The 26,536-nt window shown below is 39.5% G+C and overlaps 1 protein-coding gene across 3 annotated transcripts in view; it reads left to right on the plus strand.

Moving 5' to 3' along the window:
• The window catches only part of LOC148035565 (uncharacterized), a 40,279-nt gene extending 26,366 nt beyond the window's left edge, over window positions 1-13,913 (plus strand). Inside the window, exon 2 of one of the 3 annotated variants that reach the window (XM_087677525.1) lies at window positions 11,839-13,913. In XM_087677525.1, coding sequence (XP_087533651.1) covers window positions 11,856-13,145 — 1,290 coding nt within the window. In that variant the 5' untranslated portion in view covers window positions 11,839-11,855 and the 3' untranslated portion in view covers window positions 13,146-13,913. Of the gene's footprint in view, window positions 1-11,744 lie in introns of all 3 variants that reach the window. The other 2 variants (XM_087677524.1, XM_087677523.1) reach the window with 2 other exon arrangements.
• The last annotated feature ends 12,623 nt before the right edge of the window (window positions 13,914-26,536 follow it).

The following is a 26,536-nucleotide window of genomic DNA, read 5'->3' on the forward strand; positions in this document are numbered from 1 at the left end:
CAAAAGATAACTGCATTGTCTTGTCTGAATCAAGTGGCAGCACTAGTGGGAAATCTACATAGTGAAGGGAGCGAAACGCAGTCCTCTGAGTGGTGGGTTATCGAAGTAATCACTAGAATGTAAAAGACAGCTATTGAGGGCGCGGATTGCAGTCCTCTGATGCTATCAAAGATGTGGAAGATGATCACTAGCTGTTGAGGGAGCAAACTGTAGTCCTCTGATGCCAAGGAGTGACGTGGGTAGCAAAATGCAAATCCTAGAGTGTCAAAGTTGTCAAACAGGTATGATTTGATACCATCTCAAAATAATAGGTATGCTGTGATACCGTGTCAAAATAAGCGACTGTGCAAAGAGACAAAAGGGTTTGCGGGGAGTGACACTAAGTGTGTATAGCAAACATTGAGAGAGAAGAGAAGCTCAAAGACAAAAATAACACGGTGATAATGCACCAAACCATACTATGAGAAGAAAAGTTGATATAGCGGAGTTAAACCTCAAAAGATAACTGTATTGTCTTGTTTGAATCAAGTAGCAACACTTGTGGGAAATCTACATAGTGAAGGGAGTGAAATGCAGTCCTCTGAGTAGTGGGCTATTGAAGTAATCATTGGAAGGTAAAAGATAGCTGTTGAGGGAGCGAACTGCAGTCCTTTGATGTTGTCGAAGATGTGGAAGATGATCACCAACTGTCGAGGGAGCAAACCGCAATCCTTTGATGTCGGGGAGGGACATGGGTGGCAAAATGCAAATCCTAGAGTGTCAAAGTTGTCAAATGCAGGGAGAGCAGCCCAAAGGGTGACACCAAGTGGATAATGATGATACCAAATGATGGAGGATGAGTCAGGCTGCAAAAACGCAGGTCCCAAGAGTCTCTTCAACAGAGGATTGATGCCAGGTGATGGAGGAGAAGCCAAGCTGTAAAAATGCAAGTCTCAACAGCCCTTATGATAGATGAATGATGAAACCAGTGATGCTCAATGATGGAGACTGTTGTCAGAGGCTAGGATGTTGATGCCAAGCTGGAGATGATGACACAGGCAAGGAGAAGACCTCTAGACTAAAAACTGCAAGTGAAGGTGGAGCTCGAAGGAGAACGGTGTTGACGCCAAGCAGATAATGGTGACGCTAGGTGGAAGATGCCTCAAACACAAGGCATGATGATGGAACAGGGCGTCTGAAGTAGAAGAGGAAGGGTGAAGGTAGGCATGAGCCACGAACTGCAATGTTCTCGAAGGGGTGTGAGGGCAGTGAAAGGAGTTGGTGAGAGAAGGGAGGTGTTGGTGACCGAAGTAGGTGGTGAAGAACGACTAAAGAGAGAGTGATCAAGAATGAATGAAGTGACAGTCTATTTATAGGCATAAGTTGTCTAGGATAGTGCACCATTGTGTGGGCGCCTACTAAAAAAGTGGTCAAAATGTGAACACCAACAAGTGGAACTTGAAGAAGTGGTTTCTCAATACCCTCTCTCTGGCCCAAAAAGAGACGAAGAAAGAGGAGCAAAGAGAGATACGATGAAGAAGAGGAGGATCTCGAGATCCAAGATTTCCACCTGAAAGGTAACCTGTAGTAAGGAATAATAGGCGGGATGAAGTGTAGAACTTGACTTGACCTTTGGGAGAGAAGCCACAAGCTCAGCAACTCCATGCGGGAAGGAATTTGAAGGCCTCGTCACCAAGTCGCGGCTGGAGCTCCAAGGCCTCGATCTAGGCAATCTCTAAAGATCCTAGGTATCAACAGGAGAAATGACTACTCGAAGATAGCCATCCTCAAAGAGTAAATGAAAGGTGACGAACTTCAGGATGAGGAGGTGTCCCCTCTAGAGGGTGGAGACGTAGGGACCCCCTATGAAGCTGAAGAAGTAGAAGCCCCCTTTGGGGGCAAAGAGAGTGTAGCTCCCTTTGAATCCCCTCTACGAGAGAGAGGAAATTTAAAAACTCATGGATCACACTTTGAATCATTTGATGACAAAGGAAGTGCCGTCGGTCATACTGAGAAGAAGGTATGTGGGGTATCGAAGATATTGAAGAACTTCTAGAGGTAGCCTCTCGAACCTGAGTAGTCAAGGGTGGGGAAAAGGGAGGCTCAAGTTGAGCCAAGGGTGGGCAACAATAACTATCCCTCAATGGAGCGGATTGCGGAGTTGAAGTAATAGAACGTGTCGAAGAATCACTCTCTCTCGAAGGAGTAGACTACCGAGAGGATGGTAGCTAATAATCATTGTCTCACGAGAAAGCGGAGTGCAGACCCGTGGGTTGTCGAGGTGGCATTCTTGAAACCTTAGAAGAAGTAAAAGCAACTTTCGTAGTGCACTGTGATGATTGCAAGGAGGCCATGGTATGAGTCGATCCTCCTGTGGCTTGAAAGGGCTTAGTGCACGTCAGATGCATCTTATTGCCTTGAGCATAAAAGTCTAAAATCGGGTGCAGAATAAACTCTGTGGCCCAAAAGGGAGAGATGGCACAACGAGTGCCCGAGAATAGACAAATGTACTCCCGCAAGGTAGGGAGCAAAGGTCCATGTCGGCAAGCATTGGTGGGGGGTTTCAGTGATGCTAGATGAGGAGCATTGGAGTATCAACCTGTAAAAGGGTAGGTGGCTGGGTGGGAGAGGAAGAGAGAGGTATCTTCATCTCCTAGTGATGCAACGGAAATGAAGGGGAAAATCAGTAAATGATGTCAAATCCGCAACTTGTCTTTGCCTTCTGTGATGAGCAAGGTCTTTAGCTCTTTGAGCTCCTGTGCTCTGATACCATGTAAAAAAATAACATGTATGCTTTGATACCATGTCAAAATAATAAGTATGTTGTGATACCGTGTCAAAATAAGCGACAATGTAGAGAGTTTGTGAGGAGTGACATAGTGTGTACGACAAACACTGATAGAGAAGAGAAACTCTGAAACAAGAAGAATACAATGATGATGCAGTGAATCGTACTATGAGAAGAAAAGCTGATACAACGGAGCTGAAGCCCAAAAGACAATTGCATTGTCATGTCAGAATTAGGTGGCATCACCTATGGGAAATCTACGTAGTGAAAGGAGCGAAACATAGTTTTTTGGGCAATGGGCTATCGAAGTAATCATTGGAAGGTAAAAGATAGGTGTTGAGGGAGCAGACCGTAGTCCTTTGATGCCATCGGAGATGTGGAAGATGATCACCAGCTGTTGAGGGAGCGAACCGCAGTCCTTTGATGTCGAGGAGTGACCTGGGCAGCAAAATGCAAATCCCAAAGTGTTAGAGTTATGAAACATAGGGAGAGCAGCCCAGATGTTGACAATAGGTGAATAATGATGACACCAAATGATGGAGGACGAGCCGAGCGGCAAAAAACGCAGGTCCCAACAGCCTTTGTGATAGATGAGTGATGCTAGGTGATGGAGGAGAAGCCAAGCTGCAAAGATGCAGGTCCCAACAGCCCCTATGATAGATGAATGATGAAATCACTGACACTTGGTGATGGAGATTTGTCACCTGAGGCTAGGATGCTGACGCCTAGTTGGAGATGATGATGCTAGGCAAGGATAAGACCTCTAGACTGAAAATCGTAGGTGAAGGTAGAGCCTAAAGGAGAAGGGTGTTGACGCCAAGCAGATGATGGTGATGCCAGGTGGAAGATGCCCCAAATGCAAGGTGTGATGATGGAACAGGGCACTTGAAGTAGAAGAGGAAGGGTAAAGGCAGCCACGAGCCACGAACTGTAATGTCCTTGTGAAGGGGTGTGAGGGTAGTGGAAGGGGTTGGTGAGAGAAGGGAAGTGGTGGTGACCAAAGAAGGTGGTGAAGAATGACTGAAGAGTAAGTGGTCAAGAATGAATGAACTTATTGCTTATTTATAGGCATAAGCTGTCTCGAAAAAAGTGGCCAAAGTATGAACACCAATCCTTTTTGGGGCTGTCAATGTGAAACCCTAAATGAAGTGTGTAACCTGAAGAAGCGGTTTCTCAGTAGGGGCATGGACAACCGTTTTGAGGGTTGAAGGCTAGCGGCTAAAGGTCAGAGTGTGGAATATATCTAGGACGAGTGAATGCTCACAACTAATTCTTTGTATAGATTGTATTGGTGCATTTGTCCACCAACTGGCCATTTATTTTTGGTATTATGTAATTAATGCTTTTTGGGGATGTTTTTGAGAGAGTATAATAGGGACTAATGCATTGTAATGATTAATTAGTGCAAATCCTAATTTTAGTGGCTCAACTTTGGTGCAATTGATATTCTTGATGTTATCCTAATCTATCATAAGCTAAGAAAGAACATTTGGAGCATTTGCGTAAAGTGTGTTGATTGTAAAGAGCCCATTTCTCTTTGCCAAAGATTTTGTGGATTCTTTATTGTAGAGGTCAAGTATTTAGGCCATATTATTTCGAAAGAGAAATCAAGATGGATTCGATGGAGTAGTCACCTCCGAGGAACTTGGAAGAGCTACAAATCTTACTAGGTTTTATCTGGATTTTATTGTCAATTCATTTGGGATTATGTTAAGATAGTTGTTCTTATGACTAATTAGTTCAAGGCTTAACAATACTCGCATGGATCCAACCTAACATAGTACCTTGAAACATCGTTTTGGATCCTTGATTCGAGAATGTTTCCAAAACTCCGAAGTGCATTTCAAGAACAACCATTTTTTTGGCCTTAAAGTCTACCCACTTATATTTCAATTTTTGGCTGATACACAAAGTGTTTTAGTTCTTAGACTTAATTCTAGCTTTTAAATTTTACTTCTATTGCATGTGTTAACATGCATATTTCTCTTCAATAAAGTCATCTAGTGAGAGGATGGAAGTGGTCACACAAAGATTTGCATAACTAAGAAGGTATTACTAACTCCCAACTCTTGCTAACAACCTATAGCTATATTAAATAGCGACTTGAAGGCTTGAAATCCTCCATTTTTCATAGTTTATTTGATATAAGAGATAGAGGTATAAAAGAGACAAAGAGAAGATGAAGACAAGTTCATGTGACATGAAGGCTTGGAGTTTTATGTAACATTTAAGTAAGCGTTGTTGTGTGCATTGATACATTAAAGTACCTATGTTTGGATTTAATGCAAAAATCCAAAATTCTTCCCCTTGTTTCCAAACCTAATCGAATCTCCATTTTTTGATGTTTCCGTTTCTCCGTTTTCGAAACTCGCCTGTACTATGCAACCTACATGCATGACATGATAAAAGCCATGCAAGTGTGGAAATAAACATTAGGAATGGACATTCAACTCACTTCCTAGCAATAAAGCTAATATCCGAGCTTGATATAGGATATGGGTTTGGGTTGATATATCACTAGCCCTAGACTTGGCAGTGAGTCCATTCAACTTTATGGTTGGGAGAACAGCTTGATTTCCATTACTTTATGTTCTTTATATGCTAGTATGACTTGTGTCATGTTATGTATGCAAGTTGGAGATCTACATGGGCATTTTTGGTAGATATCCATGTTGAACCTAGCCAATATGTACAAGGTGCTATGTTTGTTAGGAGAATGTGAAATTTAATTGCTTTGCTTAGCATTTAATTAAAATGTAATCAAATGTGGTAATGTGACTTGAACGTGTGAGGTGCAAGTTAATAATTTTATAGTGTGGAACCCAGGATCCCAAGATATTGGTTGGTTGCCAAAGGCAAAAGTTGTAATAAGTTATGTCCATGACAAATACTAGGTGGTATCCAATGTTAGATTTGGGCCTAGACCAATTTATTGGCCATTAATGTCAGTGGTGACATTAGAAACTAGGCGTTAATTAATTAACTAATGTCAGTCTAAGAGTCAATAATTGCTAAGGGATACTTGGAAGACAAATTGGCCTAGCCAATTTAATTATTGGTTGGTGGAATGATTTTTTTGAGCACTAGAATAATTATTAAATAAATTTTTAGAATTAATCTTTTGAAAATTAATTGATTAAATTGGATAGTGTTGAAAAATGGGATTAGAAGGGTTCCACTTGGCAAAACTTGCCCATGTAAGTGGAAAAACGTTTCTAGGGGCTGGTTGGAAGTCTATTTCAACCATTATGAGAGAGGAGGCTGTTAGAGAACAAGGAGATATTGCTGATTTGATTTGCAGCCATGAGAGACTCTTCTTGCAACAAGTGAGAGCAGTTTTGAGCCCTCTAGGTGCAAGTGACAACAGCCCAAGGTCCTTTTGGCACAAGTGGCAACATAGAGGAGGAGGCAACAATCTTTCTAGCAGTCCTAAGTTGTAGATGACAGCTTCTATGGCTGTTTGAGTAGGGCAGTAACAGTTTTTCGGCCTTTCTTGTGATGAAACTCTTAAATTTTTTTATGCACAGCATTTTCTCATATCCTGAGCCATCTCTCAAGTTATCTCAATAAAATCCAGCCGTTTACGTCATTACAGGTGGAGATATTGGAAAATTTGTAATGTAAACCCTAATTTATAAGAGAAGTTAGGGTTTGACAGCCACCTCGGGATGCGTGCTTAGAATTGAGAGCCTAAGATTTGAATTCGAACAGTTGAAATTGAAGAATTTCAGGGAGATTCAAGAGTCCAGTTAGCCAATATCAGATTTGGGGCTGAATTTGTTTTTCAAGGAGCAGGATAAAGGCCAAATCCTAAGCAAACCAAGGGGCAAATTGGTTTGGAGGCTTGTTGGTCAGTTTTGACAGCAAGTGGTACTTGGATTAGCAAAGAAGGTCAAAGGATCTCAATTGTTTTCCATCCATTTGCAATAAAAGTTAAAGAAATACTGCAAGGGGTGCCAGTTTTGGTGTTAATAGGCTATCCATTGTTTAAGATAAAGTGGTAACATTTGCATTTTTAGTTTATGTGAATTTTATGCTTGTTGTAATTAGTGTTAAATCCGGTTATTTACCATCCTTTCCGAGGGGTCAAAGGATCTCATTTGTTTTCCATCCATTTGCAATAAAAGTTAAAGAAATACCGCAAGCGATGCCAGTTTTGGTGCTAATAGGCTATCCATTGTTCAAGATAAAGTGGTAACATTTGCATTTTTAGTTTTCGGATTTGCCACTATAGAAGATAACTTTTCAAGGTAGAAACCTAGACAACTTTAATATCATATCAAAATTGTGCATAAAAATTAAAGCAAATAAACAAGAACAATTGAAAGCGTAATAGTAAAATGAAACATTGAAATCGAGGAGGGATTCAACTAGCAATGATCAAAATGATGTAATCGACACATGACAATGTGACAATGCAAATTGTAATCTGTGTTGTTAATTTGCAATGTGTGTGTTATTCATGCTCTCTAGGCAGCCATGTGGGGTCAACCTAGCCAATGTGGTGCCTTGTCAACTAGATGTTGGTGTTGGGTGTAAAGGCCCTTTACGCGCTCTCCCGTGTATATATTACTTCACACATGTGAACCCATCCTAACGGGTCTATTTGTACCGTACCCTAAGTATAAATATATTATTTCATTCTTTATGTGTACCACATTGGTACACACCCATTCGACGACTCACTCTCTATCCCTAGCAAACACTATTCAGCTCTGAGTCCCTTGAACTCCTCGATTACTGTGCCTGCTCTAAGCTCTCTTTCTTGATTTGCTTCCGCTTCGGCTTAGCAAACTAGTATCAGAGCCAATGGCTCACGCAAGCAAGCAATCAGGTTGTAAGGCTGTTGAGGAGTAGATGAGTAGGTATCATGCGACTGATTGGTCGGGTGACTGGTCGGATGCAGCTAACGTGCCAAGTGTCAACAATCGGGTGTAGGCCGAACATGCCAGGCATCAACAGTCGGGCCAGGCGACTGGTCGTGTGCAGGCAACTGGTGACTGGCAGAACTGTGCGATGGGACTGGACAAGATTGCGTGAGAGGCATGCGACACGACGAACGGGATGCACAGGGCTGCACGAATGACGGGCTGAAGGTCAACGACATTTTCTTTTAATTTTTCTTCATTTTATTTTTCCCCCTTCTACCAGGTGTTCACACCTATAAGCATAGAGTGCAAATTTGTGCAAGTCTGTGTCTCAAAATTTGGGGCTTTTCCCAAATTTGGTGCCTGACCCATATTGCAGTGATCTCTGGACCATAAATTGCAGACATTGAGTGCACATGCCTCAGAAATTTTTTGGGGATTCTCAAATGCAAGTGAAATTTTTGCATGGATGAACCAATTTCTTGGAAATTGTGCCCTGTTGGACCCTGAAATTTGGGGCTTTTGCAGAAATCGTGAAATTTCTGCAACATTAGCCTGCAGTTGATGCTTGAGATGATGTATTTATGCAATTGGAGCAGATTCACTGCAGAAATTTTGGGGCTTTTCACATTGGTGATGTATTTTTGAGTCGTGTTGAGACTGGACAATGAAATTTACAGGAGATTCATTGCTAAGTGGGAGTCTTTATAGTTTTGGACGCTTCAAATATAAAAAAAAAGGGCAATTTCTCTTGGTACATGTATTGCTGAATACTCATTATGCAGTGAAACAGTGGCAAATACAACATTTGGGTCATTGCATTTGGGAATTTTGGTGATGTACTACTGAAGTGGGAGCTATCCTTAATGCAAATGTATTGGATTTGATTCGTGCACATTGCTATTGGCTGAAAGCATTCAGCCCGTTATTGTAGTTGTGTATTGCTGAAAATGGTTGGCAGTGCATCTACATCTAACACAAAGAATCTCTTTGAGATTCGTAAATTTGACGGAAATGGTTTTGATCTTTGGAAAGATCGTATGCAGGGTATACTATACTCGTTATAAAGAATTGTGATGATCCTTTAGAAGAACATAAACTTGTTGCTTTGTCAGATGAGGATTGGGCTAAAATGAATAAAAAGGCCATTACTTACATTAGGAGGAGGCTCATGGACATGGAGATTTCTTCAATAAATTGTCAATAGGAGTGCAGAGGGTATTGGTGAAGTATTGCATTCTATAGGTAGAGGAGGATGTCTAGCAAAGTGGATGTGGATTTCCAGCCTGTGATGTACCATAAGGTCCTCATCTTGCTTGCATTTCCCTAGGAGTAGAAGCTAGATGATGACAACTTCAGCGTATGGAAGGTTGTGATGGATGCCATCCTAGAGTTTGAGAAGATTGACCATTGATCTCTATTGCAACAACTTCAGCATATGGAAGGTTGTGATGGAGGTCATCCTAGAGTCCGAAAAGAGTGGCCTTTAGATGGTCAATGATCCCAATTGTCTTTCTTCATTAGGAAACCAGTCTGGAGAAGGCCTAGGCACATAGGGATAAATTCAATGCTTTTATTTGTTCCTTCATGTTTCTCTTATGCTTTTGTTTGCTCCTTCATTTTTCTCTCATGCACATGGGTAGTCATTGCTTATGTCAAGCATATGGTGGGTGCCAAACTACTATCATCTATGGCTGCATTTGGAGCAGCTATACAATACGACATCACCCAGGAAATGGGTGTCTTTGGAGGTGCAAATGCAAACTCTTGACCAAAGTTTGCATTCACGAAAGATCACATCAATTGACAACAAGCTGCAACGGTTGCAATAGGAGATTCTCTAGGTGGGGAAGGTGATTGATGCCTTTGTCATGGAAAGGTTGGGATATCAGAGATCAAACTCCGATCTCAATCCATATGTTCACATCTTAGGTGGCCACATAGCAGCATTCATGCTATATGTGGACGACTTCATTGTGACGAGATCACACACAGATGGTGCTTGTGACCAAGGATTCACTCAATAATGAGTTTGAGATGACCAACATGGGGCTATTATGTTTCTTTTTTGGCAATGAGAGATGGTAGACTAAGAGGGGGATTTTCTTTTCTCATTAGTGTAATGTTAAAGAGTTACCGGCAGCTTTTGGAATGACAACAATTGATCGATTTCTTCCTCGATGGATCATAATTGGAACGTGACAGCTTTTGGAGATTCAGAGGTTGTGGATGCTTCTAATCGCTAGAGGTTGGCGGGCTCACTAATTTGGCTTCTTAACACGAAGCTAGATGTATGATTTTTGGTTGGCATTCTTGTAGGGTTTGTGAGTGAGCCTAGGAAAACTCTGGCATGCACCTATGAGGATTTTGTGTTTCCTCAAGAGCGCATCAAATAGAGTTTTGTTCTTTAGAGAATTATAGGCAATCCAGAATTCATCTTGCATGGATGGACTGATTCTGATTGGTAGGAGATGTCAACTCTTGAAGGTTGAGAATGGGGTTACTGTTTCATGTTGGGGTTGTGTGCTATTTCATAGAGCATGAAGAAGCAACCCATGGTGGTCCTTTTGGGCAGTTTGGCTTTGCAGACTGCTAGGTGAGCTTGGCTGTTCTCAGAGCCATGCCATTCCTATGTGATAACCAAAGCTGTATGGCTATTGCATGGACCATTTGCAGATTGCTAGGTGAGCTTGGCTGTTTTTAAGAGTCATGCTACTACCATCCTATGTGACAGCAAAAGTTGTATGGCTAATGCACAGACCAAGCACATAGAGATTCAATATAATCATATGAGGGAGAAGATATTGAATAGTCCATTTACAATGGAGTATTGCAAGACTAAAGACAATCTGGTGGATTTTTTCACCAAGGCTCTTACATAGGCCGTTCTTCATCGCAAATCCAGATCCCTCAATCTCATGACCCATTCAAGATTCTAGAGGGGAGCAGTCGACCAGTGGACAGCAGGGTTGACACTTTCATGCATGCACAGAATTTCATGATTATTTTATTATATTCATGTTTATGGACAGCAGGACGGCCCAAGGTTCTCTAAGTGAGACACACACACTCACACACACACACACACACACACACACTCTCTCTCTCTCTCTCATATGTTCTGCCTTGATTATTCAGTAATCAGCGTTCATCTTGAGAGTTTCTCCCTCCCCCCTCACTCTTTCTTCTACATTCCACTTTCTGATCAGTCCAAGCATCCACAGTGCAGCACTCTGACATAGGCTCGGTGTGGATCGTAGACATTTGGGCATCAAAAGCACCACACCATATGTACTTGTGCTTTTGGAAACTGGCCGTCAGTCAATTGAGGTACATGCTATGATCTGAGAACTGAGATATGCCACCCGAGTACGTCAAATGGATGACAGTAGGCTCCCCAAACGAGCATGGGATACTAACACACGCCTACAGAAAACCTGGAAAAGTAAAGTGCTTTCAATAGGATGGGTGTTGGATATGCGAAAATGGTTTAAAGGATGGGGAGTGGATAGATATCTAGATATGGCATCCGAAGATATATGCATGGACACATTTCAATCAGACCTCTTACAAGCGTATCAAGCAAAACATCAAAGCAAGGTCGCAAATAGCAAACTTACTTATTACAGTATTAGGAACATTAGATCTACCAGCAGTCCTATGAAAGAAAAGTCAGAATATAACATCAATTTTGCAAGAGTTACACATGTTTGGATCGTAAATAAATGTAAATGTTGTGAGGCTGTATCTTAGTCTTTAGATTCTTTTATGACATTGCATTGATTTTTTAAATATTCTGGTTCTTCTACCACTTAGGCCAATTATATTTAATTTGTCTTGCATATTCCATCCAGAACATGGAAGTTGAGACATTTTTAAGTGTATGTGTGAATCTTGGGTCACATGGAAAGGTCTTTTTTTTCTCCCCCAAGAATGGGAAGGCCTTTGTAATGGCCAGTGTCTGTTTCTGGTTTTCCCTAGGTGTGTGTGTGTTGTAAATGGCTAATCTATTACCAGATTGCGGTAGGCTGTGACAGTGATTCATAGATTGTTTGTTAGCCATGCTTTTTCTATGAGAACTAAAGTTGATGTGTTTACTTCGTCAACAGATTTATTTCTCTGCATATTTTGCAAGCGTATGTAAGGAAGAAAAGTCAACTATATTGTGCTGATACCCTGATAATGTTGTTGTCAGGGCAACAGTTAACATTACTGGGAAAATGGGCACACATGCTTTGTGGTGTGCTCAAACCTCTTCCAATTCTTATGCAACTGAACAGAGTGGGCCTGGTTCAGTGAGTCCTGCAACAAATGCGTTTGAGGAGGTTGAATTCAGGGGTCAAAACATATTTGACACACCTCGTAAACGGGTCCCGGTTGGACTAGATTATCAAGCTGAGGTACCTCCACTCCTCCCTGGAGAGAGAGAGCTGAATTCTTCTAATCATGAAGCAGATAGTCCTGCAAGGTTGGACGAAGCTGTTTGGCCAAATCAGGGTATCAAAGTATGCACATCTCCAGAGAATAACATCCCCAGGGGTAGTTCAACTGTTTCATGTTCATGTGTTGTTCGGAATTCTATGGAGTGTGTCCGCTTGCATATAAAAGAAAAGAGGGAAATTTTGAACAGGGAACTGGGAAATGCTTTTTATGCATGGGGTTTCAATGAAATGGGGGAAACAGTTGCAGACCAGTGGACACATGAAGAGGAGTTGATATTCCAGGAAGTTGTAAGAAAAAATCCATCATCTTTCTGGTATAAGCTTCCTGAAGTTTTTCCCTCAAGATGCAGAAGGGACCTTGTGAGTTACTATTTCAATGTATTTGTGCTTAGGAGAAGGGCCATCCAGAATAGGTTTGATCCAAGGAATGTTGACAGTGATGATGATGAGATGATTTTAGACAGTGATGATGAGGATAGTGAAAGTATGTATGAGTTTGATGAAGAAGCCAATGAATCACAGGTCGATGATGCAGACAACGAAGACAATGAAGATGATCTAATGAGTCACTGTGGAGAAGAGTCGGGGGAAGAAAATTGTGAAAGTTATTCTGGTCTCGGTGGACCTATGTGCAAAGTGAATTTGAATCAGGTAGAACAGATACCTGCAAAAGCATCTCCAAGGGCTACTTCCATGCAGGGGTCACTAAGGTCATGTGAGGCACATTCACATTCCTTAGATTGCAACCATGATGTAAGGAATCAGGTTAATGGTGCTGAAACCACCTTTCTAGCCAACCATCCAAAACTTCTGCGCTTGAATCATGAAGAGAGTAAACCTGAATTGACCTCTATCAGCTGCTATACATCTGATAAACAGAATTTTGGCAGTCCAGCGGCTGTCAAGGAAGGCATTGTGGTCTCACATTCTGGATTAGACACCCTTGAAAGGAAGGTCTGGGAAAGTCCTCCTCTTCTTTCCTCTCAAACAGATGTTGATAAGCTACTGTCCACAAAGAAGATGATGGAAGAGTTCTTTGGGACTGAAACCTGGGAAGATGTCAAATAAAATAAACCTGGGGTAAAGGAAGATTCTTTATTAGCTAGATGCTGCTTCATGTTTGTGACCGAGATCTACTTTATTTGGCTACCCTGAAAGTTTTGGGTGTTGCAGCCTCCAGATCTTTGGTCAGTTTGTTCAGGCTGGGTATGATGGATATAGGTTTTGTACAGTAGCTGATGAGTGATTTTTATTTACTGTAACTTTATACAAATTGCATTGCTCTTTGATGCCCTGCACCAGGACCCTTGGCACATCAAGTTGGTACTTGAGGCTTTGGTGCAGAAGCTAAGTGCTAGAGTGAATGCCAAATCATATGTTGGGCACCATGTACACTCATTTTTCAAATTAAGGAGGTTATACAGTCGGATTCGTCACTCAAGGAACAAGTGCAACAACTTTTACTAGTGAAACTGAAAGTCAGCCCTTCGTGCACACTGCTGTCTGCTGCTGTTTCGAGTTTTGCTGTCATGCTCTCGTTGTTGATATTATACTAGTGTAAATGGAGATACTGTATCTGCAATCAACATATTTTTGTCCTTGGCATGATATGCTATTTGTCACGGCTGAATAGAAGATTGGAGCAGACTCTCTTACAAGCTTTGGCCTGGAACAGTTGACCTGAGACATCCACCACTTCAAAAGATCAACCAATTTGAGTTACGATTTCTTGATTTGAAAACACATTGTTTGTAAAAACCACTGTTCCATTAATTTGTATAGGTTCTCAAGACCAGGGAATGTACCTTAAGATTGATCCTCTTTTTCACGATCATATATAAAATGATGGACAGAAGTCAAAATACTACAAACGTCGGAGATTACTCATTAACGCAGACAAGGTAGAAAATATGCATATTCATCCATTTCACCACGATGCCACATCCAAAAAGCTAGAAAGAAATTTGGTCGATAAGTTGGCACACTTAAGAGTCTTAACTGACAAAAATTTTAGTGAAAGAGATTTTAAGTAAAACCTGGTTCACGTTTTCAAAGGCTCCAATCTATCATAACATAAAATCTCGTTTGCAACAAAAGGGGCCCCCTGGGCATACTCCAAAGATTTTTGGTTTTATGTCTATGGGCTCCTGTAGTTACCTTGTTTGGTATTGTCAGTTTTGAAGTAGCTTTTTTAGTCACCTTTTTCCAATGAACAACCAATCTACCTGTAAATAGACAACATGGCATCGGCCCCTTGAGCTTTCTTAAATAAGGATTTTTGCATTGCCGCTCACCAAAAGCTTTCATTTCGATCGTGAAATGCATGCTTTTGATTGTGACAAAGGTGTTACCATGCAAAGCAATTAAACAGGGCATTTTAATTTTGTATTTACAACACAACATGAATGTCGAGGACATTAGCTTGTGTAGGGAATGCACATTGTCATATGCGAAGAGTCCCTTAACAAAACTAGAGACATGATAGTCTTAGTGTGCTCAGACCATGCTAATAAAGGCTTTTAGTGGGTGCCCTTGCCTAGCATTCAATGAGTAGACAACCCTTCATTCACAACCCAATGAACAAGGTTTTGACACGTAGTGGAATGCTATGATGACAATGCTTGCTAAATAGACTACCAGATTTATGGTAGCATGATATATTGATCTATGGCAGCAAGGTATATTGATCGATGAGATTTGGATATTCCATTCCAACACATGCATGGTGTATGTTGTTTGCCAATCATATTCTCCTACAAACAAAATCCATAATTAAGCTTGATGTAACATCCTATGGGGGGACCTATTTGACCCCTTGAATTTGGTGATGTTTACCCAACAATGATAGCTAGGAGGTACATTGACACTTGGAACCTCATCTTATCACTCATAAAGCTTCCATGACAACACTTGGAACCTCATCTTATTACACATGAAGCTTCCACGACAATTAAGAGTTTATGGATGACAAAGGTAGTGGAAGACGAAATTCATCCTTGGGCCTTGAACATCATTGAGATACAATAGAGACTTCATTAAGATTCATTAAGATTAATCACTTGTTTGTTTGAATTAATTGTGGGACATGGTTTGCTGAAAATTTATTGTTAAATCTTTGAGAAAACTTTGAAATTTTTGAATTTTCATTTATGTGCACAAAGAGGTTGCATAGAGACTAGTTAGTTGGTGACTAGCTAGTCAATGGTGGTCTTTCACTAGATTGTTTGTGAGTGTTTTAGATGATGGATGATTAGAGAACGTCTTGCTATAATTTACTATGTATTTACCATGGAAATCTTTGAACTTGACTGAAAATCAATTTGATGGATATAAGATTCAGTTGGGATAGATGGAAGGACAACTAGCTAGTCAGACTAACGGATGATGTACTAAAGCTTGTTGAAGTGCCTACATTCTTGTTGTGCTCAACCAAAGTAGGCCATAAACTTGCAAATTCTTTGAGAATTGCATTTCTCTTTACTTAAAAGCAAAAGGGTCGTGAATAAGTACGTAGTCAATTTTTTCTTTATTTGATTAAGTACTAATCATAACACGCATTTCATTCCATCACTAACCCATAACAACTTTTGGTAAATTTACATTGCTAACATGTAAAGAGAAATGGTTTTGTTTGATAAGCGAATATTGAAAGCCCTTTGGTATGTACAAGATCAATGCATGTACGCAATCTTGCTTCATTATACGTCTTTTCTATGTTCTCTCTCCAAATTTGTAAGTCATACTCCAATGCTTTCATTCGAAGGATTTCCCAATTGGAGTATGGCAATTGGGAAAAATCTTATTGCCTTCTTGCACAACATGGGTCATGAAGACTGAGGATCAAGCAAAAGAAGGGGATGTGATGTGCCCCACATGACCAAGATATCGAAAGGTGTGAACAAAATGGGGACAATCTTAGACCCTCTAGTGTACAACATTAGGGAAATCCTCTGTCATAGAACACATTAAATGAAGTGCTACACTAGGTTGAAGTGGTTTTCATTGATGGACACATTTAGGTTCACAATAGCATGTATGAAAATATGGATTCATATATATCAAAAGGGACAGTCAATGAGTTCTTGATATTTTGAGGTCTTATGCACATGCCTATACTCATGATATATGTTGTATATAACTAGTATGTACCAAAAGAGGCTTAATAAAGACCATTGCTGAGGAATGCACCACCTACTTAATTTTAAATGCATTTTGGAGTGTTCTTGATGATTAAAGGTCACTAAATGAAGAAAATTTGTATAGTCATTTTGACAATTAATTGCATACTTTTCTTGCTTAAAATGAAGAGTGTGTAGGAAAAACATACATTGTGATTGGAACAACTTTTATTGGATTGAATTTTACTTTCATACACAATTTTTTGGGAAGATGTATAGACAACCTGTGTAGAGAGTAGTGATGTAAGGAGGAAACTGTGATATACTCAATTTTTTTGCAGTAAAATACTTCTACGTTTTTATCAATAACTTGTGTCTCAATAATGAGGATAAAAGTAACCATTAACGAGGTATTGCACACCAATTCATAGATGGGAGGTACTTGGAAAGCCCTTCCAAAAATTGCTAATAAAATCTATCCTTATAGTGTAGAACAACAACAAGAACTAGCTTAATGGATAGTCACTTGGTAGTTAGGTGCACTTTGGTGTCAACACTACCGGGATGGGTGACCTCCTAGAAAGTTTTTCCTTCAAGAAAATGATTGCACCTCATGTGCAACCAATGACACCAATTAATCATTTTTAGTCTCAATGCCAAGTATGCCATCGGATATCCACTTCGCGACCATTGTGATTAGGTTACTCTAGATTCTTTTTTACTTTAACTTTTCACTTTTGTGTGTGTCAAAAAAGACATCTCCATGCTTGTCTTGATATCTCACTCGTTTCCTCACTGCAAGTTGTTTTTCTTGCTACTAGAAGAATTTGAATTTCTTGGGCACCCTCTTCTCTTGAGGCTTTATTAGGAGATGAGTCAAAATTCAAAGGAGAAAGCTTTGGCATACCTTTCTTTATGGAGGCAACATAAGTCTTTTTGGTGGTTGACTTGGTTGTGCCCTTACCTTTCTTTGTAGAGGCAGCATAAGGATGTTTGGTAGTTGCCTTGGCAGATAATTTTAACTTGAAAGCAAACTACAAAAGACTTATAGTCATCCCGTCTATGTTTAGCAACTTTGAATCTATAGTAACATTTGAGATAACTCTTCATTCACAATTGTGTGCATTGTATAAGTAGTGGTAGCTCTTGAAGGAGAAACTTGAAAGGTCTCTTAGAGTTAGCAATAACTTTGAAAGTGGCATCCAAGTGGTAACAAGTCTAGTAGTACTGGAAGTGAAAACTTGTTACGAAATAGTAAAGACTACTTGTAACAAATCCAAAAAACAAGAGAAGACTATTTACGATACATTTTTACCATACCATAAATTCTTGAAAGAGAATTCACAAGGATAACCTCTCAAGCAACAATATCGAAGTAGATCAGACTCTAATGTCCACTATAAAGAAAACATTAGTTAGTCCCAAGTATGAAAAAAAAAAACTAAAAGTAACTATGTATAAGGGATTTATTTACCTTTCAATATATGGAAAAAAAAGTGTGTGTGTGGTGTGGCATTGTCAATAAACCTAAGGAATTCTACAATATTTGAATCAGACTTTGAAAAAAGATCTAAAAAGAAAAGTAGATCAATAATGAAAACGTTCTTTGCAATTTTATTGCTAAGAGAAGCAATGCATGCTTTTCATAGGGAAAAAGCCCAAAATAAGAGAATGGAAGTGCAAGGTACTTTGAATAGTTCATAAAACCAACAACAAATCTCACGTAAGACAACAATAAACAATAGAATTTGATAGATGTACATCTTTTTTCTCTAGCATAGTCTTGTCTTTTGGAGATACGCTAAGGTAATTCTCTTTAATTGGATCTTAAGAGACATTCACAGCCATTCGGCTAAATACCTTGCCCATCCTCTCATAGTTATCTGGGCTAACAAAATCAATCTTCCTCTTGCAAATAACATCCTCACTTTCAACCTCCTTTTTAATTTTCTTCTCCATGGTAGTCTCTCTCTAAGCTGTGGTTCTAGTTGGATATAATTGACTAACATATTCAATGATAGGCTCTGTGACCTTCCTCAACTTTGGGGAAACATTGGGGATCTCAAAGGATTTATAATTGGTATTAGGCACTGGCTTCAACACTTTTTCATAAAACTATACCTAAATTTGCTTACCATATTGAAGTTCTTGCTCATCAATGTGACCTTGTGTGCATAAGCAACATCAATGTAAGCATCATTCATAAAATCTTTGATGAAGTCCTGTGGATCCTCTTGTAAGCATAGAACAACTAAAAGTTGCAGCCTCATTTGGAGTCCATCAATTGTGGCAACCTTGGACAATCTATTTGAGATATCCTTAACCACTCTAATAAATGTGGCCTTTGGGATAAGATGGCCAATTGCTTTTTGGGCTTTCCTTATTTCTCTAAAGCATCTTTGCATGTAAAACCACCTTGACTTCCTTTTCCTCTTGGTTGGGGTTGGTTTGGAAGGTTCCTCAACTAGCACAATTGAAGGCTCACTAGGGGCTCAGGAGCAACAAGGGGAGGTGAATGCTCCCCTTGGTCACTAGGATAGTAGGAGGGGTTGAAACCTGAGGACTAGGAGAAGTTGGATTTGATTGTCACTTGAAGATGTTGCTTTCAGCTAGGAGTCTTAATGGAAATCTCGTGAGGTATTGTGGAAACCTCCTAAGGTACCTTCCTACTATCATAGGCCAAGAGGTTTCCTCCTAAGGTACCTTCCTACTATCATAGGCCAAGATGCTCTCGAAGAATATCATAGGCTTGTGGCTATTGGATATATACCATCATTGCATATATACCTTCCTTGGAGTATGCTTGGTCCTGGCAATTGGAAACTCAGACTTGGTCCTAGCAATTGGAAACCGCCAAGAGAAGGATGAGGAAGTTGGGAAGTTGAGAAGATAAGGATGTCGAAATTGGAAAGTTAGGGGCAACAATCGTCATGGCGTGAGGAGGAGACTACTAGCAGATCGTTTTGTGACAATCACGCCATTGCGGGCCGAGCCATCGCGATGCAAGGGGGGGGACTTGTTTTGGTGGCAGGGATGTCACGATCGCATTGTTTCAGATAGGGTAGGCAAATCTGGAGAAAGCTGCCATGGCACGAGGAGATGTGCTGCTAGAGGCCAGATAAAAGAGGATCGTGCCATTCCGGAGACGCATGGTGAGTGTGTAGCAAGCCATCACGACAGAAGGAGATGCGGTTGTAGGGGATGGATGAGCAGGATTCTGCCATTGCGGGCAACAATGGGGAACTTGGTTTTGAGCTGTGAGGGATGATTGCCGTCATGGCATGATAGAGAGTGTATGTGAGGGACAACAAGACGCTATCACACCATTGTAGCAGTGTTGCAGAGAATAGCCGTTATGTCGTGATTGAGGATACCTGAGACTGCCAGGGAAGGAGTCAACAAGGTCGACGGGGGCCAGGAGAGGAGCGCGAATGATACAATGCCTGAGACTGCCAGGCAAGGAGTCAACAAGGTCGACGAGCAAGGAGATAAGTGTGAATGATATAATGCAAAAAAATCCACCTTATATACTTGCCCACCTAGTGTGCCATGTGTCAAGCTTCTATTCGTGAGATGAGCTAGGGTTTCAAATAGCTAGTTTTGATCGAAAAGTCCAATGGCTAGATTTTTGCCACGCATCCAATGTTTGAATCCAACAACTAGTTTTTTCCAACAAATACGAGTGCTTATAAATACATCCACTAAAGATTTTGTTGGACTTTTTTGCTCTACATATGGCTACTCCTAATTTAGTGTTTTGTGTGACTGTGGCTCCTCCCTGTCGTGGGTTGCTACTATCACTGCAATTTGGCTTGTCCATCACGGTGTGATTGGCGCAAGGGCTACATCTCTGATTGCTTCTCCTCATGTTGTTGCGGCATATTTTCTTTTGCCAATTGCCCTTCAGGAATCCTCCTCTTTTCGTTTTACGGTGTGACTAATGCATTGACTGGATCTTGCACAACCACTCCTTGTGCCGTTTTGACATATTCCCTCTTCTCTTTCTTTTCCATTTTGGAAACCTTGAAGCATGTCTAAAAAGTTAGGTTCCCTCCCTATTTCATCTACCAAGGTTGTGGGTCTAAAAAGGGAAAAAGGGTGTCTCCTCCACAGTATCCAAGGAGTCAGTAAGGAGAAAGGCATGCCCTATCCCAGACGTTCTTTTTGCCAGCTCTCCAAGGTCTAGAGGAAGTGTAGGAATTTCAAGGAGGACTCCACCAAGCAAAGGAAAATCATCATTGAGGATCCCATGAGTTGCTTTAGCCAATACATTTGAGAAGTGGGGTGTTGTTTGTTGTTTGCATTCATTGTGTATTCTCTTGTGAAGTATCTAGTGAGTTCTGACGAGCAACAGATCCTCTAGCTATTGTTTGCTCAAGGATATGGAGGTTGACAAGGATGTGGAGAAGTAGGTTGATCCTCAACTGGAGGCATCTATTGCAAAGAATCCAGATGTTGCTCATTTCAAAGCGGAGACTATCATTGAAGAAAGCAATGCTAAGGTCCTTGAAATATCAGAGTCATCCTCGAGCCTTATACCCTCTTTGGAAACCTTTTCAATCAAAGACAAGGAGTACCTTCTATTTTCTACATCCAAAGACTCTTTAATTTGAGATAGGACTATTGTTTGGCAATTATTGCAGAAGCTTATGCAGATGTTGATGGCATTATTGATGTTGAACACTAGTCTAAAGATTAATTTCTCTTACTAGATACACAAATGTTTGATGATAAGTTCATTGATGCACCTGAGGCCTTTTCTGTGTGTTTGACCAAAGCAAAAGATGTTGAGAAGGAATTACAAATCACTGATGAGGAGTTTCACAAGCTTTAAGAAAGACTTGAAATTTCCAAGTTTGAGAGAGAAAAATTAGAGTGGGTTAAGGAACTTAAAGACACTAAGGAAGAATCATCAATTAACTTATGGAATCCAAGTAAACTAGAGAATGATGAGAATCAAGTGGTAATGCTTTATTTCTTTTTCATGAATATCTAGAGATATTTTATATTTCCTTTTCTCACATCTCCTTTTCATCTTATATTTTTTTTCTCTAGTTAGAGATTGTAAATGAGGATAATTTCTTGGGAAGTAGAATCAATGGTGGCTCTGTCAAGAATGTTGTACTTTGATGCTACCTTGCTAGAATTGATCCTCATATTCTTTTGATTTTACATAGCACTTTCTCAGAGGAGGCCTCATGGGCCATTCTTTGTATAAAAGCTCTTACAAGGGATCTTGGCTCCTCAGGATTACAATATAATGTCTCCAAAAAGTAACGTTTCTTCAAATATCATAAACATTTGGCTATTCAAATATCATAAACATTTATTGTATTCTTTAGTCTTTGAAGTTGTCTTTGAAAAAATGAGTTGAATAACTCTTCAAGAGTATTTCTTTTTGTTACTTCTCCAACATGTCTTGTGCTACAAAAGTAACATGTACGAGCTTGATAGTGGGATTTTTACATTCCTTGGATATTGAAAGTTGGTAATGTCCCATGCTCCTCCACAAAATAAGGTCCATGAACTAGGAGAATGTGCTGCATCATATACGAATCAAGAGTTGGTTTCTATCATTTTTTTAAAATATTGTAAAAAATGCATGATTGAGCTCTTTCTCTATTTTACAAAATAGAAAGTAATATCATTTTTCCCCTATGTTTCTTGTATTGCTTGAATAAGATTTGTATTTGAGGATTTGCACTCTTCTAGATACCTAAATGATGTTTCTTGTTGCCGGAGCACTTTCACAAAGGTGTTGAGATATCTCCATATCTCCATTCATAGAAATGCAGCTCGGGACATGTTGGTCACATTTGTCATGATCTCACAAAACTCTCTCTAACACTCCCATACCATGTTTACTTGTTTTTCCATTGTGATTTTTGAGAAATCTTTTGGCCTTTGCTTCTCCCATAAAGACATTTGCTAAGACATCTCTTGTTTTTCCTAAAGCTATTGGGACCTTTCTCATTCTTGTTGAGAAACACGGATCCTTGAGCAAGGTTTAGCTATGGAGGGTGAGTCAATGACAAGAAGCATGATGACAAATGACTAGACAAGACTCTTACTCAAGTGAATTAGGTTCCAAAATAGATTAGCTTGGACTCATGAACACAATCTTGAGTAGACACAGACAATATTGAAAGTACAAAGTGCAATAGCGTTCTTTCAAATGATTGTCAAGTACACTTTTTATAGTTGCAAGATGGTACCACTTTCCTGCATTGTCATAAGGGATACATGCAACTTCTCCTAGGTTGTTGCATGTCCCTTGCCCTATTGCTCCATTCAAAGCGGTTATGTTAGGAATGCGATTGCATAAATCTCAACACCCCTCCTCAATCACAACCGTAAAAAGCACTAAGTATATAGAGGCTATTATGAGTAGAACCTTGCTAAGTGTTGACATGGAAAAAACAACCATAAAAACTAAAGGCTATCATAAGGCCTCACTAAGTGTGCAGAGGCTATAGTGCATAGCTTACATGAGAGTTACAAAGCTTATGATTGGAGCATTAATGCAAATACATACAAGGCTTAAAAAAGTCAGTTTGAATAGTGGGAATAGAAGGACTGATCAGGCTTGTCCATCTGCTCTTGAGTGTCTTCTTCTTCTTCTGCTTCTTCTTCTTCTTCTTCTTCATAGTCTTTTTCTTCTTTGGAAATTGCTAGGTAGGCCTTTTGTGATCTTTTCTTGGCATGATTTTTTTTTTCAATGTGTCGCGTTCTTTTGCGTAGAAGTCACAGAGACAATGTCTTTCTTCCCTTTGTACTTGTTTTATTGACATATAGAATCTATTCTTTGTTTGAACTGATTGCTTCTTCTTTACCTTTGAGCTTTTTCTCTTCTTCTAGGAGTGATTCTTTGATGTCTACTAGCTTGGGATCTGGCATACTAATTAGTGTGGTGGAGACATTACCAAACTTTGGAGGAAGACTCTTCATCAAAACTCCAATGCATACATCTTCATCAAATTTTAAATTAATCCTTGCAAGTTGAGTTAGGAGACTTTTCATATAATTAAGATAGGTTGCAAGGAATGTATTAGCCTTCATATCCAACTTGAAAAATTCAATCAATAATCTATATTTTGAAGATTTAGATTAGGCACCAAATAGTGTGTCCACCAAACTTTGCTAATCAACCTTTGCAAAGTAGCATGGGATGGGTCACATGTGTTTACATGGTGGATATAACTATCATTGAGCTCAAGCTTGATGATGGCTTGGGCTTAGTCATCAGTATTTTGCCATACTACTGCAAGAGCAGCATCTTTGTGTTTTTCCTATTGGTCATTGGTTATTAACCAAAGGCCCTTCTTCATAAGGATAAACTTGATCCTTGTCTACCAAGTGTGGAAACCCATTCCTTTGAAGCGGCATGACTATGAATCTTTCCCCATACTTGATGGTAGGAGTAGTAAACACCAAAAATCTCAAATAAGACTAGCAAATGAGTTTCTTGGATGTATCAAGAAACACAAGTGCTAAGAAGTACTTATGAGTATCAAAAGATACTATGCTTGAAGCTTGATGTTGAACTTTGATGGTTGAATCTTTCCCTCCTTGTGCTGATTTGATGTGGAAATCTTGCTAGAAATTGAGTGATACAGTAGATCATAGTGGTAATGGGTTGGTTCAAATGAGAGGAGTGAGAAAATAGAGTGAAAAATGAGATTGGGTGAAAATGGCTATGGCTACCCTTTAGGGTTTCTTGGTCTTGGCTGGTTTTTTACTTATGGCAGCTCACACAGTGGACTATTTGAGCTCAAAAATTTATCAAGAGAGACCCCATAGCATTATCTTTAAAAGCTCTAAGATTCCAGGACGAATTGTGGAGTGTGCTATCAACAGGAGCTGTGCGACCTATGAGGGCACAATCTGGATAATGAGTTGAAGCAGACACAATACTAAGCTACCAAGGGCTCAATGTTGAGGTGTGAGGTGATAGAAAGTTTTCCCTTGAGCAGAGTAGAAGGTCTCTAGAAGAAAACTTGTTGAGATATATCTTGGACGAGGAGATCTAAGCATTCCAAGACCGATAAGTACTGTTGGCTATGGAGGCCAAGAAGAGTAGAGTGAAGATGGAGTGAAGAGATGAAGTCATTTGCTAAAACCAAGTTGGACTAAGGTTGAGGAGATTTGGAAGAGCACTGAGCTAAGTAAATTGAGCTCACCATGGCTTTTATAAAATGTTGAGAAACACAGATCCTTGAGCAAGGTTTATCTATGGAGGGTGAAAGTTAGTGACAAGAAGCATGATGACAAATGACTAGATAAGACTCTTACTCAAGTGAATTAGGTTCTAAGATAGATTAGCTTGGACTCATAAACATAATCTTGAGTAGACATGGAGAAGATTGAAAGTACAAAGTACAATAGTATTCTTTCAAATGATTGTCAAGTACACTCTTTTATAGTTGCAGGATGGTACCACTTTCCTCCACTGTGTGTATGGGATACATGCAGCTTCTCCTAGGCTATTGCATGTCCCTTGCCCTCTACTACTCCATTGAAAGAGGCTATCAGGAGTGTGATTGCATAAATCTCAACAATTCTTGAGAGTAATGACTTGCATTTGTCAATGAAGTCATCCGATAAAGATATTGGCTTAATTGAATATGCATAGTCAAGATGCAATCTGAGAAGCTTATCAATTATTCTAATCTCTACATGGAAAGTACAAATATAAACATTCCTAAGAGAGATGAAAAAATAGAATCTCGTATTCCCTCCTTATTTTTGAAGTTTTTTAAATCTATAGATTCTCTAGTTGGGACTCTTCTTACAGATCACAGATTACTCAAATCTTTAGATCCCATGCTTTCCATGCAATAAATGTAAGGGTATTTTGCATTGGTCCCATTGTATATCCTAAGCATACAGTTGATTGTCTTTAAGTCACCACTGATATGCCATTCTACTTCAAAACTACCAACCCCATTAACTATTAATGTTTCCCCTTCACCTTGGGGCTTAGTAATATCAAGAATACTTATATGAGACAACAACCATTTCAAGGTTTGATGACTTTCAATTGGTACTTTAGCTACGCCAATCCACTAAATGTCTATCTCGAATTGAATTTTAGGATGTTGTTTGTGTCCTCTGTTGTTACTGTAAACTAGTGTCTTGTTGATGATACAAATGCTGACTCTTTCAATCTTTTGTCCTTTTTGAATTTGCGCTTTGTCCAACTTTAGCACAAAGATGCCATCACATTTTTGCATAGTAAATTTGTACGTATGGACCATTGCAATTTTCACTCTTTTAAGATCAACCCAAATGTTATTAAATGTGTTGTATCCAAAGATAGCTTTTGTTTTCTATTTTTCATAGGGCATAGACCCTTCAATATGAATATACTCTCCAAATACATTAAAATCCTTACTATTCACGGCTGTCCTAGCAACTGAAATTGCAAGAGGTTGAGGCAAACCAAATGCACTTATTCTATGATATCTAAGGTTTTTGAACCACAATTTAGAGGGAGTACAATAACCTCTATGGCTAATACCTATAGTATCACATGTCTTTACCACGTTACATGGTTTCATAGTCTCTTTCAAGCCTTTCACTAACTCTTTCAGAGTTTGACCTTTCAAATCTATATTTTCTAGTGATTGAAGAATCCTTAAGATATATTTTTTATTCATAGCTTCTTTTAAAAGCACGATTCTCTCCTCCTTCTCTTTGATATCAATGCCTGAAATACTAGAGACAAATCTTCCTGAAATATTTAGTCTTTTTTTAAAAGTTTATTTACACAAGCTAGTTATACTTTTTAGCAACGTTTCTTTCTCTAAATCCTACTGGAGTTTTCTTTAAGCATAATAATTTTTCTTGCAAGGACTTATTAGTGCTTTCTAGAATGTCAACCTTGTTTGCATTAACCTAGAAATAGTTGTTTGTGAAGTTGTTAATGCTTCTCTCATCTCAAACATTTGTATTGTGCATAAAAAAGGTGCATAATATAATTGCATGCAATATCTAAGTATTCCATCACAACCATCTCCAACATATCTCACGAAGTTGTGAATATTGAGAAAAGGAGGAGACTTACCTATTGAAGGGTCTTCACGATATATATTTCCATTCATCCACAAATCTATATGCTTGTAACTTGTTAGCTTCATCCTTGTCCAACAATGCTCGATGATGAATACTTTTGCAAGATGAATAAACTAGATCTATTTGAATAGTAAGTTTATATTTGCATGTACTTAAGTTTGTGTTACCTGAAGATGTATTGCCACACATTTTAGAAGAATAAAATCAACCAATCAATAATATCACAAAGAAGAAAAGTAAGTGTAGAACAGAGAATGAGGCAAGAGA

The sequence above is a fragment of the Lygodium microphyllum genome, chromosome 5 (assembly GCF_053477565.2).
Source record: "Lygodium microphyllum isolate KBCC chromosome 5, Lygodium_microphyllum_v1.1.10, whole genome shotgun sequence".
Lineage (NCBI taxonomy): Eukaryota > Viridiplantae > Streptophyta > Polypodiopsida > Schizaeales > Lygodiaceae > Lygodium > Lygodium microphyllum.